Source organism: Natator depressus, chromosome 1 (genome assembly GCF_965152275.1).
Source record: "Natator depressus isolate rNatDep1 chromosome 1, rNatDep2.hap1, whole genome shotgun sequence".
Lineage (NCBI taxonomy): Eukaryota > Metazoa > Chordata > Testudines > Cheloniidae > Natator > Natator depressus.
In genome coordinates this window covers 331,625,046-331,643,606 of record NC_134234.1, presented here as the reverse complement: position 1 = coordinate 331,643,606, position 18,561 = coordinate 331,625,046, and the positions used below count along the sequence as shown (strand labels likewise).

The following is an 18,561-nucleotide window of genomic DNA, read 5'->3' as shown; positions in this document are numbered from 1 at the left end:
GGACTTATGTCTCCCCTTAGATTTCTCTTAGGTAAGCTATACATAGTTAACTATTTAAATCTTTCCTCAAAATCAATCCCTCCAGGTTCTTCAGATGAGGGATTGTCTTCATATATGTAAGCAAATATCTAGCACACTGGGCTCTACTACAATCTGTAGGAATAATCATCATCTCTGAATTCTCTTCAATTTGTACAGTATGCTGGGGAAGGGCTTTTGCCTGTAAGCTGCACAAGCCCTCTTCATAGACCAAGTAGTTGTACTGACTACACTTGCTAGCTAAAGGAACAATCCTAAAGGGATGAATTATGAATGACTGGACAGACTGTGAGAGACTAAATGCATCAATACTATTTGCACACCAATACTAAGAAACATAACCGGGATGTATTGTAATTTACAATCAGTCAGGTTAATCATTTTGAATGTATGTCATAAAGCAGTGACTAGTGCTCTGTAAATCATGCTTGGATTCCCTGCCTGTCTCCCCCTTTTATTGCCACCCAAGAAAATGATCAAATCATAACAAAAAATTGACTGGCTGAAAAATCTGAGTTAAAAGTATTCAAAACAGAAGAGGAACTGAATGGCTCAGAAGGTGTCTAGGGGACTATTGAGCCTTTCACCACTTGGTTATCAGTTCAACTCTAACTCAGGTAGGGACCAAAGGTGGTGCCATCTGGTGGCCTACATGAAATGAAATTGTGGTCTCAGTTTATTTCCTTGTGGACACATGTCCACATCACAGAAACCACCACCACACTTGACCCTCGTTGGCAACCTCAGCAGAGAGGCCAAGGACTGAATGGGCAAGGAGACTGAACTCCCCTCCAGTTCAGGGCTGAAGCGCATTGGTGGGGCAGCGTGTGGGAAGCTTGCACGGTCGCTGCCTGTGCTGTACCTGTTCTGTGGAATAATAGAAGACTTCAGTCTCCAGGGCTTTCAATCTGACACCTTTCACGAGCACTAAAATTCACTAAAAAAACAAAAACAAAAATAATGTTCAATATGAAATCTCTGGGAAGTGTGAACACAGCAGCCATTTTTGGCGTGTTCTTGAGATCTCTTAGTGCCTGGGAAATCAGCAAAAGGGACCCCAATGGAATTCTACTAGTGTCACTTTTTTACTATGAAACTTTTTAAACTGAGAACACAAACCTCAAGATTAGATTAATTTCATCCTCCTTAGTCCATTCAGTTCCACCACTCTGTTTCCAGTTCAGATAGTTAAGCCATTTGGAGCGGCATTGCTTTTCAGAGCGTGTTCCGACCCGTTCTGCCACAGCAGCCCACGATACCCCTTGTGTGACAATGTCACCTGGCTCCGTGCTGGTTAGCTCATGTACCACTTCTGCTAGCCTCTTTTCTTCTTCTTCTGTCCATTTTCCTAACAAAATAAAGGACAAAAACATGCAAGTTAACTAACAATACAAGCCATCTTAATCTGCACAGCAGATATGGAACCATACGGCATTTTGTGATTGGAAGCGGCACTTCACAGTTTTCTGGAGTTTAACCACTTGCATAACTGTAACGCACTGTACCTCAGGGGAACACCCAGCACCCCCATGTTCATCCTTGTAAAATGATTGTGTGGTATTCAATGCAAAGTTTGTCATGTTGGGTGTCTTCCGAAGGCTCATGATCCACTGAGCATTGCTGTTACAGTAATGTTATAGGTTATATAATTTCATGTATATAGTTATGAGGCTGAAAATGTATCCTCATGGCTTAAAGCAAGCCCAGGCAAAAACTCTCCAAGAACAGAAAGGCAGTTCACACCTCATCAAGGCTTCACATGAACATAGGACGCTGGCCTAGGTAACAACAAAAGGATCTGTTAGATTCTCGAGTGAGTCAGCCCCCTTCTTTTGGTCAGTTTGGGACTGCAGTGAGGTAATACTCAGCTGATTCTGAAGGGGGTGGGGCAAAGCCAATAGGGAAGAAAAGACATGAGAAAAGGTAGAGACATTTGCCATGCTCTTCTTCTCTCTTCCACCTACATCTACAGACACCACACCAAGAGACTGAAGGGCTGATCAAAGGACAGAGCCTGGCTAAAGAGCGAGCAACCAGCCAGCCTGTGGTGGGGATAGCTCACTGGTTTGAGCATTCCCCACCTCACAACTGCTAAACCCAGGGTTGTGAGTTCAATCCTTGAGGGGGCCATTCAGGGATCTGGAGCAAAAATTGGGGATTGGCTCTGCTTTGAGCAGGGGACTGGACTAGATGACCTCCTGAGGTCCCTTCCAACCCCGATATTATATGATCTAAGTTTGTAAGGGCATTGAAAGTGTTAAGATCAGCTTAGAATGTGTTTTGCTTTTATTTCATTTGACCAAATCTGACGTATAATCACTTAAAATCTATCTTTATAGTTAATAAATTTCTTTGTTTATTCTACCTGAAGCAGTGCATTTGGTTTGAAGTGTGTCAGAGGCTCCCCTTGGGATAACAAGCCTGGTACATATCAATTTCTTTGCTAAGTTGAAGAACTCATATAAGCTTGCAGCGTACAGCGGGCATAACTGGACACTGCAAGACGGAGGTTCCTAGGGTTGTGTCTGGGACTGGAGATACTGGCTAGTGTCATTCGGTTGCACAATCCAAGGAGAAGCTTACATGCCAGAGGCTGTGCGTGAACAGCTCAAGAGTGGGGGTTCTCACAGCAGAGCAGGGTAAGGCTGGTTCCCAGAGTCAAGGATTGGAGTGATCTAGCAGATCACTGGTCTGGATGACACCAGAATGGAACATCACAATAACATCAAACAGTCCTAGTGTCCTAGACTAATATAGGAGTTGCCCCATGTACTAGATACATCGCTTTGACGGTCAGATGTTCCAACAGTACATCATTAACTCATTCAAATGCTTATTGGTCCACTGCAGCAGGGAACTGTTTAATTGTTTAAAGGCAACATCTTTGCCCCTGTCAGCAGTAAAAATGGGAATATTCAGGAGTTATACTGCGAAAACCAAGCATACTCTGTTCTAATTATCATCCTCCTCATTCAAGTTCCTCCCTCCACTACCTATTTATTTGTATGCCCATCAGCATAGTATGTTAATGCTCTCCTCAATCAAATAAGATACTGCTTCCTCAGAAATACCAGAAGGAGACACACACCATATCCCAACTAACAGACGGGAAGCCTCACCATCTCCCACTATGAATCTTTACACCCCTGCATCAAGCCACTTCTAGCTCAATGCTAATTTTTCTGCACACACAGCCTTATCTTCCAGTGCGACTGGTCTGGCCAAAGCTGTTTCTGGCCTGAAACAAGAATCAGGAATTGGCAGAGACTGTGACAATAAGTCACGTCAAGAATGCGAGACTGAGCAGATAAGCAGATACCAGCAGACAGGTCAGGAGAGACTCCCTTCCAAGAGTCTTTCCCAGCCTCACATCCTAGTGGCCAAAAACCCTCTTTTGGTACATCCAGGAGCCCCACTGAGCTCCCCTCCCGCAGGGGACTTCAAACCTAGAACTTAGGTCACCAGTTAGCTATCTTAGTTAGGAGTTACACACCTGGAGATTAGCCAAGTTGTAAAGGTTTGAATTCTGATTCACAAATGTTTTTACAACTTTAATTCCACAAGTCTCTCTGGCAAAAATATAATTTCCTTGGAACAGTGACAGTGGTGAAGCAAAGAAACCCAGCCATGAGATGATTATTAGGCTCTCATCTCAGTATAGCCACTGACTCACTTTGTGATCTCAGGCAAGTCAACCTGTCTGTAAAACTGAGTAAAAAACTGAGACATCACTGAAAATAAGGGGACAGATCCCTGGGGAGAAAAATCACAACACATTGAAGAGCACTTCAATCTATATTTAGGGATTGTTATGGAACAGTGTATTCAGTTTTGGGTCACTGATTCCTAACATTAAGTGGTGGTTAAGTTATCAACCTATTTTAGGGCTTTCTACAGCACACATCATGATAGCATCCAAGCATGTACATTGCATCTGCAGTAAAATATCCTTATGATTTTGAGTCAACATTATGGATTAACCTCTTGCCGTCAAAACGCCTCATGGTACAAGATCATAAAATCTCACAAACTGAGCAGTCCAGCTGTCAGTGTTTGGATGCGAAACATGTAAGGAAAAGCCTCAGTGCGACAGGAAGTAATGCTGGTGATTCAGTCTGTGTGCCACATTCACTCTGGGTCAGTACTGAAACGATGCTCCAGCATGATGCAAAGTACTTCTGCTAAAAATGCTGACTTTCAGATGAGACATAAAACCACAGTTCCAGGGCCCTTGAGTGTCATTAACAATCCCATGGGAAAATTACATGGGTATTAAATCCAGAGTCCTGGCCAAATTTCAAGTGGGTAATTATATACTGGCTACCTAATTTTCCCCTTCATTTTAAATAAAGTATATTTCATTTCCTGTCCTACAATATTGTGCAGTGTTGATATGTGCTGTTTAATAGTTTCTTCATTTTAATTCAGCAATAACTACAATTTAGCACTGAGTGAAATGACACACATATATAGAGAGAGAAAGTTTGTAAAAAATCCTATGATTAAAATGTATCAAATACTTTGTAATTCATCTTGATGAAAAGTACCATAGGAACATCAGAACTCAAGATTGTTATTAAAAGCCTACAAAAAAAGTTACATATACATTGTAATTTTTTTTGCCCTTTGTGACCTGAAATTAGAAATAAAAAGACTTAAAATAAAAAAATTACCAAATTTTATGCTAAGCCTCAGCCTGAAGTGAATTTCCTAGAGCATAGGAAATCTCTAAAAACAACAGAAAGAGATAACAATGGAGAAGTTGACACAGCCTTAACTAGAATATCCTTTACTGACACCACTATACTACCATACCTGTGTGTTATAATACCATACCTGTGTTGCAGGTGTCCTTCATCAGCCTACATCGATCTTTTACAGATGAAGCACTTCTTCCCAGTGCAGCGCCTATTGTTGCCCAATCATTACCATGCTTTATTCTTAACCTAAGTGAATACAGTCTGTTAGCATTTTGTTCAAATGACTGACACACCTATATTGTGTGGTAGGCAATAATAAATGTTATATTACTGGAGTGTGAGCACTGTCCCACAGTAGATGGGACTGGTCAGAATGGCAAAGTTTTATTCCTAATTCTTGCTGCTTATTTGTCACATTATGCTGGAAGCCATTTAGCCTGGCCATGCCTCAGTTTATCCATCTGTAAAATTTACCTGCCTCACAGGAATGTTGTGAGGCTTAACTAATTATTGTTTGAAACATGTTTTGAGATTTTCAGATGAAAGGTCCGACTCCCATTCCAAATTCTTATCTATTCCCATGGGGAGACTTTGCATTTAGTACAGAGAATATTCATGAAGCCTGGTATAATAGGTGCTGAAAAACTGGGAATTCTATAACTCACCTCCCCAGGAAGCCAGTTTACACTGCATCTTGCCTCACTACTTTCCTATTTCTAAAGCTTATGCATTCCCCTTCCTTCACCACTTCTCAGAGTGGCTTAAAATATTAACCATGGTTACTTATTCATTTCAATTTATTATGAACCCATCTGGAACTCTAGGTGCCTTACAAAACGCATAGACACTTCAACTGGATCTATATCCAAACAAAGTAACTCCCACCTTAAATCCTCCATTCTTCCCATCAATGCAAGCGGTATCCTAATCAACCCAATCAATCCTTAAGGAAAAGCCTGGGAAAACAGATAAGCCTGAAGAATATCCTTGGTTCTGTCACACCAAGGGTGTGTATTCCAGATTCAAGGACCCTCACTGATGTCTTGGTGAAGTCTCCCAACATCTGTTTTCATAAGGGGAATCTTATGCTTGACCATTCAACCATCCTTACAGCTAACCACTGCTCAAGCTCTCTAAAGAAAGAAGACCAAACTACTCTCAGTTATACTTATGACAATCTGAAGTATCATTGGTTTCAATAGAATACATCAATCTTAGTTTGCCTAAGTGCTGTATTTACATCTGTAAATATATCCGAGTAGGAATTGGCCAGAAAGTGGCTTTCATTGCTCTTCAAACTACTTTGGTGCACTACTACTTTGTAGAAAAGAGTTATTGCAGTCAATTTACCTATGATCACTGAACTGAAATATTCATAGTAAAACCTTTATAAAATTCTTTTTTTAAAAACTGTTGTTATAAATAAATTAGATAAGATCTTGTGAATGCAAAACTTACTCCTTGAGCTTTTCAATTTCTTCAGGAGTATACCTATGCAATAAATAAGAAGAACATTACTTAGAACAGAAACACTCACTTTTGTGTTGTTAGTAGTACATTGTGCATGGTTAACAAAAAGAAAATTTCTAACTGAGGGAAATAATCTGAATATTTAAAAGCACATTAAAGGTAAATTATTTATCTTTGTTCATTTCTAAACACATTTGGATCTCTTCACATTTAGTTTCACGGTGGTGTAACTCCTTCAATTTCAATGGACTTACTTCTCAGGTATAAGAAATCAGAATTAGGCCCACTTATGCCTTAAAGAAGGGCTAGTTCTTCACAGCACATCTTCTACTTAATTCGGTGACTGTCGTAATGATACATTTGTGGCAATAAACACCACTAACACTTAGCACTCAAATCGCACTTTTCCTCTTCAAAGACCTTTATAAACGTTAACTAAAATCCTATCCATCACCCCAGGGGGATAAGTATCTCCATTACTTTACAGTTAGGGAATCCAAGGCAGGGGGATTAAATGAATTGCCCTCTAAATCACGTCAGAGACAAGATTAGTACTCAGCAGTTCATGGCCTGGCTTTTAGTTCTGTGCCCACTTCACAATGCTCTCCACATCCTGGTAATCCTTTTAGAGTGAATACGATCACAGATGCATTAGGCGCCAATCCTACAGTAGGTTGCACCAATGCAGCTCCATGCACCGATGTGAAATTCCCCTGGAGTCAATGGAACAGTGTGCTAGCATATCCTGATGCAGGATCAGTCCTTTGGAAGCTCTTATACAAAATTATGGAAAGGAAGGGACTAAGAATTAAGAAGGAAAGAGAAGGTCTTATATAAATCCGAGGTGTCTGCAAAGGGCACAGAAAAGATAACTGGCCAACAAATCCCTGCCTCTAATGGGATGTTGTTTTTATCTTGAACATACATCTCCCTTCAGTAGTGGACAAGCAATGGGATCATGTTTCAGAGAAAGTTCTGGGAAGTTACAGAAAGGAAGGAAAAACAAGATGAGTCCCTTGTTAGCACCTAGCTAACTAATCCCACTGATTTAAACAAAGTACCAGAAAAAGAAATCTAAAAAGATTGCAAAGCTTAGGTCAAAAAGAATCATCCCACCTGATGGAAAAAGACACAAGGAAATGTACTGAACTACTGGCAGGAGACATTAGCATCCACTGCCTGGACTGACCTGCAGGATGCAGGAGAAATGGCTTTTCATCTGAATGTTCTATGTTTCTAAGTTTTCACCACTGTGAAAGTTCTTCAATAACTTAAATGGTTAATGCAAAAAAGCATTAAAAAAAATGCTATGCATTCTTTAAAAAAAAAAAAAAAGTTTGTAGATTGCTTTTTTTAGAGTCCACTTCTTGAGCTATACCATCAAAATTAAATCAGCCAACCATGATTTTTTTTGTTTGCTTTTAATTCCCCATCTCCCTCCCATTTAGAGAAACAGCCTTCTCTAACAGACTGAGCTCAGTACCAGGAGCCAGGAACTACTGATTTCTAAAGCTGACTCAACATTCACTTGTGTGACATCCTGGGCAAGTCATCTACGTTTTCTGTTTATCTACTTGTTAAAATGCAGGAGTGTTTAGAGAATAGTTAACCTTTGTTAAAGCAATGTTTAGAAAAGTAAAATAGTATTTGCTAACAAATGTGCTATCAGTGTTATCAAATACAACAACCATGGTTGCTTGTGTGTTCAATATACAATAAATTAATTCCATAAATTCACAAAAATAGCTGAAGCAATAACATGGAGCAACAGCAATGGGCTGCATGGCCAGTAATTCATCTCTGTGCATGTACAAAGGCTACACTAGAGATCAATGGAAGCTCTTATACAACTTCTGACAAGACTTTATATCAACAGAACCAAAAAGGGAGGGAGCTTGACTTTTTTTCCCCCTAGGCCTAATAAATCTCATGGCTACAGCCTCTAGTCTTGCTTCTCAACTACCTCTCAGTTGAAAGGAATTTACCTTTTTCCCCCCCAAAATGTCATTTTCATTACTTGAAGTGCATATAAAATAAAAAACCCAAAACAAAACACATGACCCTAATGATACCAATCAAGCCATGCATCATTATAGGTTTTCATACTTTCCAACATGGTTTCTGTCATCATACATGCGAAGAACTCTTCTGTAAACTGCAAAGAGAGGCCGGTTCAGACCCCATGCTATGGTCCTGTAGAAATCTTTTCGTTCATCTTTTGACATCTCAAAGATAATTTCAGTGGCATCTTTTATTCCACGGGCCTAGATAGATCACATTTTAAAAAGAGATTTTAGACAAAACTGTGTATCATTGACAAACAGAACTTTTAAAAATGAGAAGGTTGGTACATTATTCTGAAATTCATGAGAGATATTTCATAAAACTATAGGTCAAAATTGTAAACTTAGATTCCTAAATTAGACAACTGAATCTATATTTGCCCAAATAAGTGCAGAACATCACTGAAAAACAGATCATTTATTCAGAGGCCCAAACATGCATTTAAGTGCCTAATTTCCATACAAGTTTGAAAATTCTAGTAAATGTATATTTTGTGGTAAAAAAAAAAAATCAATGTCAAATCTGAGAATATCACACAAAATAAATCTAAACTGACACTGTTTAGTTCATGCACTGGGGTTTTTGTAAGGAGAAAGAAGTTTCACAAACAATCTGAAGAAATGCTTTCATAACAAAAAATCAATCAATGTAAAGCTAATTTTAAGGCAGTGGTGCCCAACCTTATTACACAGGAGGGCCACATAAATCTAAGCACAACCTTGTGTACAGATTCTACATATTTTAATTAGATTTAAAGTCACCTGTATTGATTTATATTTTAAGTTCAGCTTGTTTAGTATGTATTTAGATAGGTTGTTTCTATATACAGTATTGTCTATTTACACACTGTGTAAACTAAAATGATGTAAACATGATGACAAAATGCTGATCCATCATTACTGTGTTGAAGCAGGCCGCCTGAAACACTCTGGTGGGCCATGTACGGCCCATGGGCCGTATTTGGGCACCCCTGTTTTAAGGTAAGGTATTTCTTTACATTGATGGAAACCCAAACAAAGCTTAATTGTGATAGCAAATGAGAACTAGAAAGTGAACTTGATTATAAAAGAAAAACAAAACTGACCAATTTAGTTTAAGTGAAGTAAAAAAGACAAGCAAACATCAGAAATGGGGAGAAGGTATGGTAAATTATATTTCACAAACCATTTCAATGTTAATCCAGAGGGTTATTATTAACCCAAGAAAGAATTGAGACTTTAATTTGACCAAGCTAAATAAAAAAGGCATGTACATGTGCACAATTTTGTGAGTATAAATTCTAATACCTGTGAAGGTAGGTGTTAGTACTGGAAAAGGTACACAGAGGTGTTTGCACATGCCCTAGTGAAGACTGGATCTAGCTCCTTCTGTAGGTGTAGATTCTTCTCTTGATGTGGCCATGATTTCCATGGGAGTTACACATGTTCAAGGGAAGATCACACCACTCGAGCACACTGATGTAAAATTTTACAATGAATTATTCTGAGCATGCAAACTGGAAGTGTTATGAGACGATCTGGCAGAGCCTTAAACCCTAAGTATGATTACAATAAAAATTATATTTACTGATTTTATGCATTAGAAACATTTTTGTGTATTTCAGACAGGCAATAATCAGTTCTACTATAAAATGATCAAAATAAGCCCATCTGCATGCTCTTTGGAAGTTCTACAGAAAGTTAGTTTCAAATAGGATATAGTAGAAACAGCATAACCAGCTAAACTAGCAGACTAATGTACTGTAATTCCTACCTTTAAATAACGTTCAATGTTACTCATCAAAATGTCGATTTCTTCCTTCGACCACATTCCCTGCTTCCATTTATGGCCTTAAAATGGACAAGACAAACTAATCACAATGCTGGAGGCCAGCAAGGTGGGGGAAATCAGAATACATTATTTCCTTACTGAAGTAATTAACAAAGAAAAACATGTAGTAGTTACAAACTAATTAGAACCATTATGTAGCAGAAATTACTCTATTTGCTAAGCAACTAGTTTTCATGTTTGATGGCTTCAGTATCACCAACCCCAAGAGTTCAAAAAAAAAAAAAAAAAAGATCACAAGATTCTGATGATTTTAAGCCACCTAAAAATAAAATTGGGGTTGTTTCTATTTGGTGTCTGGTTTTTTAATCTTTAGAGTGCATTCAAGTCACGTGTTTAGGCTTTTTTCTGCAACCATGAGGACTGGAAGCTTTTTTTTTTTTTTTTTAAATAAGAATGAAAGCTGAGATTCTCATGTATTTACATGACTAAATGAGCCAGGGCCTAAAGAAAAACAAATATCACGAGACTCACAATAAAATTGTGACACTTGGCAACACTGCAGCCTTATGTTATGGACCTTATCACTTCCAACCATGCCTGTGTAGTGCTAACTGCTGTTGGTGCTCCCCATGCAGTCAATGGTAATAAGCTCTATGCCTAATAGAGTTTGCAGAATTGGGCCCAGTGTCATTATTATCTGTATTGGGACTAGTACCTAGTGGTCACAATCAGAACTGAGGCCTCGTTGCATGTGTTGTATTTCCTGAATAAAAATGCAAATCAATACAAACAAACATTAAGCAGTAATTTCAATACCATCTAAGCTTTTGGCTTTTTTTAAAAAGCAAAACCAATTCAATTTTATTCAGAGATAAGAATGCAAACCTTAAATACCATGATATAATAGCCAAGTGGCATTAAAAATAACTGCCTCTTTACTCTTGCCTACAGATATTTTCTCTCTTTTGTGCTCATAACATCTTTACTAGTGACAGATCACACGTAATTAAGGATACGCTCCTGACCCACTTCAGGTACTGAATGCTGGCTACATGCCCATCTCTGCTCAGAAAAACCAAGTGTTTCCTTCTCAGCCTGATAATTACCAGCAAAACAATTTGGAGAAAATTGACAAAGAGCTTTTGCTTACTGAAATCTAATTATAAATCAAAAGTAGCGTCATTATAGCTAATTCTGTTCCTGCAGGGTAGGAAAATGTTCTTACAACATGTCCCCAATCTTTCTCTTCCTCCCAAGGTACGTACAGAGACCTAGATGAGGTTCCAGAGGTAAATTACATCTATAGTTTATAGTTACAATTCTTTGTCATTTACATGACCATCTAAGCATATAAATCATCATGAAGAGGAGACAGGGCTGCACTTTACATGGAATATCATCTAAATTGAGGAAAGGAAACCTTATATTATACCTTTGCTATGTTTGCCTACTTCTAGCCAACTTAAGCCAAGTTTAATATAATCTGACACAGGACTTGAAAAACCTATTTAGACACCTGTTAGCCGGGGGCATAAAAGTTGGTGGTACACACTGCCCAGGTGAGAAGCTCAGGTTCCACCTCCAAACTGCCGTGATGGGGGAATTCCTGGGATTCCTATAAGCATATTTTCTCTGAGAAAGGTGGCACCTGCCAACAGGTTTCTGCCACTATCTCAGGGGTTCCCAAACTTTTTCATAATATGGGCTATAATTTAATGGAAAGATTGTTCCAGCATCACTTCTGCCATTCACAATCACACAGACAATCCTCCACTCCATTGACAATTGCACAGGCCACCTGCAATTCATGACCATATAGCATGCCTGTGGGAACCATGACAATTACTTACAGGGGAAAGGAACATGAGGAAAATGTTTAGTGTGCTTTCACTCTGAACAGCTGGAAACGAGAAGACCCAGCAGCATGTGACCAGTCAGCTCTTCACCAAATCATCAGCAAGAACTCCTTTGGCCACAGTTTGGAGAACACTGCTCTAGGCTAGTTGACTTTGATAAATGTGAAGTCCATATTCCTCCCCACTGGCTGCTGGAAAGGAGGTGTATATTCTCTCTGCTTCCTCACCCTAGAGTCTACCAGCTACTGTCATGGGGTGTCTCAACTACTTTACCCCCAGCCTCCAGAAATGGAAAGCAGTCTCTTTGCTACTCTGCCCCTGCCCACTTCAGTTCTTGAATTGAGCACCGTGGAGATTAGAAACTAGTGGCTCTTAAAAGCAACCATGCATCCAATCAGGACAGTGAATGAAAGTGATAGACAGGAACAGATAATATGATGGGAGCTTCTTCCTTCTCCCAGCTCTGAGGTTCCCATTCCCAATGCTTCCCAGTCATTGCTCCCTCCCTACAAGCCGCCATCCTCTCTCTGCAGTAAACTTCAGACCTATGGAGTTTCTGTGAAAAATTAAAAGGAAACAATACCATATTTATTTTGTTCAAAATTTTTCCACAAAAGTTTGTTTCAATTTTATTTGGAAAAAAAAAAGAAACTAATTTTCATTCACCCCTTTCCTCCCCACTGAAAGAAGGAGGGAAAAAATTGTGGGGGGGGGGGAGGAGGGAATAAAAAAAGCTAACAAAAAATTGTTTCAAAATGCATCACAAACATATTCATATTTCTTAAAAGGCCAAATTTTGTTGAAAAAAACACTGATGAAAAATTTCAACCAGCTCTAATGTGGAACAACTAAGTTCTGAAGCACTCTGCAGCACTAAGTTTAAATCATGTGAAGCTTTTAAAGGACTTGAGACACTACCAAGCCCCTAAGCAGGATCTCCTTAAATAATTACTACTGCTACTAAAACATTGCCACTCGTGAGAGCATTATAGCACCTGTTCCCTCCCTTACTATAGCTACATCGGGGTGGGGCACCACTCTATCCCTCTACATCAAGATGGGAACAAGAGGAGTAGAAACTGATCACATGTTTTTGTTGTACATCAACATCAAGTGCAGGATTAATTTAGCATTGTGTTTCAAGTAACATTCTGGAAAATTAAAGGAGGGTGAGAATAAGGAGGCCACATACACAACCTCCAGTAGATTCTATAGGGCATTATTTTTCATTTTGTTAAATAAATAGCCTCCTTATTTTTACTCTCCTTTATAACTTAATTTGAAATTACTGGTAACATACAGTGAAACACTTTTACTCCTAGTCGCCATTCTCTCTATCCCTCTGGATCCCCTTTCACTTTTTATCTTGTCTTTTGTCTGGGACAATGGAAGACTTACTATTGCCCAGTAAGGAAAGCGTCTGTATTTCTAGCTTTAGACTTCACCCCGCTAACAAGAATGCAGGCATCTTGCGCCAAAATACAGGGCATTTTATGCAGCCTAAAAAGTACCCTCACACACATATCATACAGATCAGCTCACCTTTTTGCAACCAATGGGAGAATTTAGGCCTAAATATCCTACCTTTGTTTGTTAGAGAATCCTTATCCTCTTTGGTTGTAAACCAGGCTTGACTAACAGCTGACACTTCTTCACTGCCTAGAGGAGAGTTTTCATCCAGTTGTTCATTCTGAAGAATCTTGAAAAGAAGAATTGAAGAGTACCTTGTTAACCGATTTAACATTCATTCCCCGACCTTGAATTTAATATGCAATACCTGGCAAGTAAAAGTGGAAAAAAAGATGGCTATGTCATACTAGTTCACTTTGCTGGCTGCTAAGAAAGTGTATTTGTTTTAGGTGGGGCACTACCAGGATATTTTCCCTTTTTAAACAACACTTTTACCCAACATACTCATGGCCAGCTTAAACTAATATCTCTTCCCCATCATTCTTTACAAAATGCACACCAATTTTCTCACAGTAATGGCACTGATATAAACTCTATTTTTTGTTAATTGTAGGCTATATCGAATCATTTGCTTATCTACTGTAATCTACACTCCTCCACCGCTACTCTATATTCTGCATAATGTGAAGGTTTACAAACTAAGATCTGTGTTTTCCCTTGTCTTTCTCTCCTTGCAGTGGGCCTACTTTACACACCATCATCAGAAATGACTGATATTTACAAGAAGCTTCACAAATGAACAGAATACATACAATCTCTAACAACACAGCTTTTGTGCCCTGTAAAGAAAATATTTTCTTTTAAAAAGTTTATTCTTTATTCAGATATTGGCTTAAATCAGTCGCTATTTATGTCCAGCTGATGTATTAATTTTATGACAATTACATTTGTCATTTAGCATTGCATTATTAATTTTTAGTATATTTTATTATTCAATTTGTTAAATATTTGTAAAAAAAACCTAGTAACACAACTTATAAAGTATCCAATTAAAACTGGACACTCAAATAGTTTAGAACCCAACTGTAACCTCCACCTTAAAACTGTAATTTGTTAGGACATGCATGGGGTATAAACAGTGCAGACATAAGAGGGGGAAAGTACTAGCAAGGACCAGAAGATTGAAGACAGGTGAGATGGTGTGGTGGAAAATATAACTGGTAGTTTTGAAGACACTGGATATGGCAGAACTGTATTTGTAGTGAGTGGAGGCAGGTGATATGCAACTTAAATAGAGGCTACAACAGCAGGAAAAGAAAAGTAAAGAAAAACATTCAGAAATTTAGGGTATGTACACATTACAGCAGCTATAGAAGCACAGCTACTGCCCTGCAATGTGTAACTGTAGCGTAGAAGGTGTTTTTCTGTCAATGCAGGTATGTCACCTCTCTGAGAGGCAATAGCTAGGTAAATGGAATAATCTTCTGTCAACCTAGCTGCATCTACAGTGAGCCTTCAGTCAACCTAACTACATCACAAAATGCATGAAATTTTTCACAGCCCTGAGCAATGTAGCTAGGTCGACCAAAGTTTTAGGTACAGACCAGGCCTCAGAAAGCATTGCTGTAGCCTCCAGGGAAGCTAGGAATTTTAAAACTCTGCCCCCAAAGGGCTGGCAGTGGCCAGATGAGAGCAGAGTGATCGCAAATAGGTCCATTTGGCCCTAACTATCCTTGCTGGAACTTCTCTGGAGAGATGGGAGCTGTAAACTCCACACCCAATAGGGGTATGAATACTTACTATCCTAACTCTCAAAGGTGTTGTGAGGATTAATTAGATAATGGGCTCAGTCCTACTCCAACTGAAGTTAAAACTCTGACTTCAGTGGAAAAAGGACTGGGCCCAACATCTAAGTTGTTTTTTAATGTGAAGTGCGCTGTATGAGAGCTGAGTATTTTTAGGCTTAAACATTTCTTTTTCTTGACAATGGTACTACCTGAAAGGTTTTACCAGAAGGATTGTAAAACTTATTTTCCCCTGAACACCACACCTGCAGTAGTGGTAAATTTAAAAGCCCAGCCATCTTATCTTTCTATATGGCTCTCTCTAAAACAAACCAAAGCATGTGTGCTACACCTGTCATAACCTATTGCACCAATCAGTGTACAGAAAATTTCACCAAATCACGTTTTCCTTTGAAAAATTAAAATGTATTTTTATTGGACAGAATCTTCTAAACAAGACCAGTGTCACTGTAGGTCAGTTTCACAAACACAACACACAGTGACTATTTAATCAAAACTTTTTGCTTCTTAATATGAATATGCAGAGGCAAGTTAATTAAAAGCCCTTGGACCAAGCCTGAAGCTTTATCATACCTGGATCTGAGTAACAGTTCCTTCATTAATCTCATCATCGGCTACCTCAGTGGTAGCAGTCATGGTCACCTCAAAGCTCTGATCATTTTCTGAAACTTCAAAACATGCAAATTAGTAGTGTAGTTTATTTCTGGAATATCTGATATGTAGAGTACAGGATTTACACAACACAGTACCTGGTCTGCAAATCTGAATAAAGCCGTGCTCTGACACTGATTTTTTGGTCTAGTAAAAACACGAAGATGCTTGCTAATACTTCACTTTATGAAGTTCAAATAAGGATTTTAAAACTAGGACATGTACAACTAGGACATCTACCACCTTTTGGTAGATTCATGTTGTAAAACAAAAAATATAATTAGTTTTAAATAACTGGGTGCAAACAGCACAATGCGAAGGTTTCTTTTCCTGTTCTATATTTTGTTTTCATTACTCTCCAATGACTATTAGTGTATAACTTTCAAACCAGTTGGCAGCAACTTTTAAAGCTTATTTTTCCTGTAACTCCAACATTACAGTGTTTGCATTTGTAAAAATAACAATTAATAAAGTCCTAACAAAGTTCTAGATACTATACTTCATATAAACAGGACAGAAAGTAGAGCCAAAGAGTAGAGAGTTTAGTGTTTTGGAATACTCAGACTCACTAGAACCACAGGTTCAAACCCTGACAAGCTTGATTCAATTCTCTATCATACTGTGGTAAATAACTCAAGCACCACATAGTTCTCTACATATGTGTGGATCTTTCAGATATGGCCTCAAACATGGAAAGCCCAACTGTTCTGTTTGGACATAAAGATCCTGTACTCTTTTAGTAAGAACAGAGTGTTTGCGTTGGTGTCCTCCCAACTCTGCCTCCCGGAGTCGTACAGTGTGCTAGTTGGTTGCTCCTCTCTATCCAACCGCTGGGTTTACTTCATTGATACTGTATGTATACAGCTTGTTGTAAAGTGGTCTATGACTTATGGGGGTTAAAGTGTAAAATATTGATAGAAACACTGACAAAATAAAGTGTTCTAAAATATTCCTAATTTTTTTTTTGCTCCAAGGGTCATCATCATGTTCCTATTACGCCTCTGGCGTTTAGGGCAGAGACGAAGCTCCTCCACTCCTGTCTGTTTCTGGCAAGTCTTTCAATGCTTCAAGAGTGCCAGAACATAAATATAATGTGCACTTTGATTAGTGTTCAGTGACTTACTTGGAACTGCAACAACAGAAATGCATGGAGTAGAATCATCAATACTCTGATCATCCTCTGATGATAAGCAAAGTCTCTTGTGTGGAGGTTCAGTGCTGTCTTCTGAGTCTACTTCATCAGCTTCTAGTAACAAAAACACATCCAGAGCCCTTTCTATTAACATAATGAACCTTGTGTTGACCAAACATTGTTGAAGCTAAAAACAAACATGTGAAAGCTTGCTCAGTGCTCTCATTCAAGTGTTTTCTTTCTTATTTAAACTGAACCTCACTCTTGCTAAACCATGTTAATAGTGTGGGTGATTAACCATTGGAACAGCTTACCAGAGGATTCTTTGTCACTGGAAATTTTAAAATCAAGATTGGATGTTTTTTTAAAAGATATACTCTAGTTCAAACAGCAATTAATCCAGGGAGGTCCTAAAGCCTGTGTGGTTCAGGAGGCCAGATTAGAAGATCACAATGGTCCCTTCTGGTCTCAACATTTGAATCGCTCTCAGAAGCAAAGCAAGCCCCTGAGCCCGCGAATATCCATGCTGGTGCTCAACTCCAAGAATGTGAGTAGTCCCACTGAAGTCAACCAGCTACTCATGTGCTTAAAGTTAAGCAAGTTTGTAAATTCTCTGTAGGATTAAAGTGTATACTGGTAGATTTGTAAAATTATAAAATAAAAGGTGTTAATAATCCAGTGTGACCAAAAGAAGTCAAGATCTGTATTTTTAAAATGTTGCTTTTATAATGCACCAGTTAAAGGTGTAAGAGATGCTGTACTAGTTTCAGGAAATAACTAAAAACAGAGTCAATGGCCCAGGAACCTGCCACTTAAAAAAATTCAAGTCAGCTGAAAGGAAAACTTGACAACAAGCAGGACAACATACCCAAGAAAAATGTTATCTGAAAGGAAAGGTCTTACACAGAGCTTTAAAGAGAGCTAAAGGGAAATCCTGAGAAAGGGAGGCCCTAGAACACAAAATATCCTGCCCTAGCCCAAAGCAGACAGAACCTCAGCATGGACAACAAAGACAATCCAACTGATAACATCTCACTTGGAGGGACACAGGTGGAGAGGGAGGTTGAAAAGGGTTTCAAAATAACTAGAACCAATAAAACAGAGAGAATACAAACACTGGTATAATTCTCTATACCATTCTGAGGGCAATGAAGTATAAGGTTCCCTTCGGTGTCCTGGGTCAAAGTCACAGAGTTCACGGTTTCTACTGTCACTGTGTCAGACTCTTCTTCAACTGTGCTCATACTCAAACCTGAACAGAAGAAAAAAAATTAAAGTCTTCTTTGAGCAGGCTCTACTTTCAATATATGACATATTCTTTCTCTTGCATTTAATGAGTAGTGCAAAAGTCCTCTAGAGACCTGGGAGTCAGGAGACCGGGGTTCTATCCTTGCTCTGACACTGACTCATTGTATGGCTTCAGCAAGTTGAGGCTTGAAAAGTATACCTGACTTGACTTTTCATCCATGCTTAAACACTATTCCACAACAGAACTGCTTTCCTGTACCTTTGTCATATACAGTTCTATAAATTATAAGATCATTTCAAAGCTATCTAGGTGCCTAAAATATGCACACAGGAGCCCAACTTCACAATTTAGGTGCATTTGCCATTTTCAGAAGGGAAGTCAGGTTCTGCATAAGCTCCCTAAGTGACTTTTTTAT

General features: G+C 38.8%; 1 protein-coding gene across 4 annotated transcripts in view; it reads right to left on the bottom strand.

The window, feature by feature from the left end:
* The window catches only part of DMTF1 (cyclin D binding myb like transcription factor 1), a 56,074-nt gene that overhangs the window by 26,901 nt on the left and 10,612 nt on the right, over positions 1-18,561 (bottom strand). For 2 of the 4 annotated variants that reach the window (XM_074942576.1, XM_074942577.1), the window contains exons 2-10: positions 18,033-18,149; positions 16,889-17,011; positions 15,688-15,782; positions 13,484-13,598; positions 10,026-10,102; positions 8,316-8,473; positions 6,198-6,230; positions 4,876-4,985; positions 1,159-1,387 (exon numbers count right to left, since the gene is read on the bottom strand). In XM_074942576.1, the coding sequence (XP_074798677.1) occupies positions 1,159-1,387; positions 4,876-4,985; positions 6,198-6,230; positions 8,316-8,473; positions 10,026-10,102; positions 13,484-13,598; positions 15,688-15,782; positions 16,889-17,011; positions 18,033-18,141 (1,049 nt within the window). In that variant the 5' untranslated portion in view covers positions 18,142-18,149. The remainder of the gene's footprint in view (positions 1-1,158; positions 1,388-4,875; positions 4,986-6,197; positions 6,231-8,315; positions 8,474-10,025; positions 10,103-13,483; positions 13,599-15,687; positions 15,783-16,888; positions 17,012-18,032; positions 18,150-18,561) is intronic. The other 2 variants (XM_074942579.1, XM_074942578.1) reach the window with 2 other exon arrangements.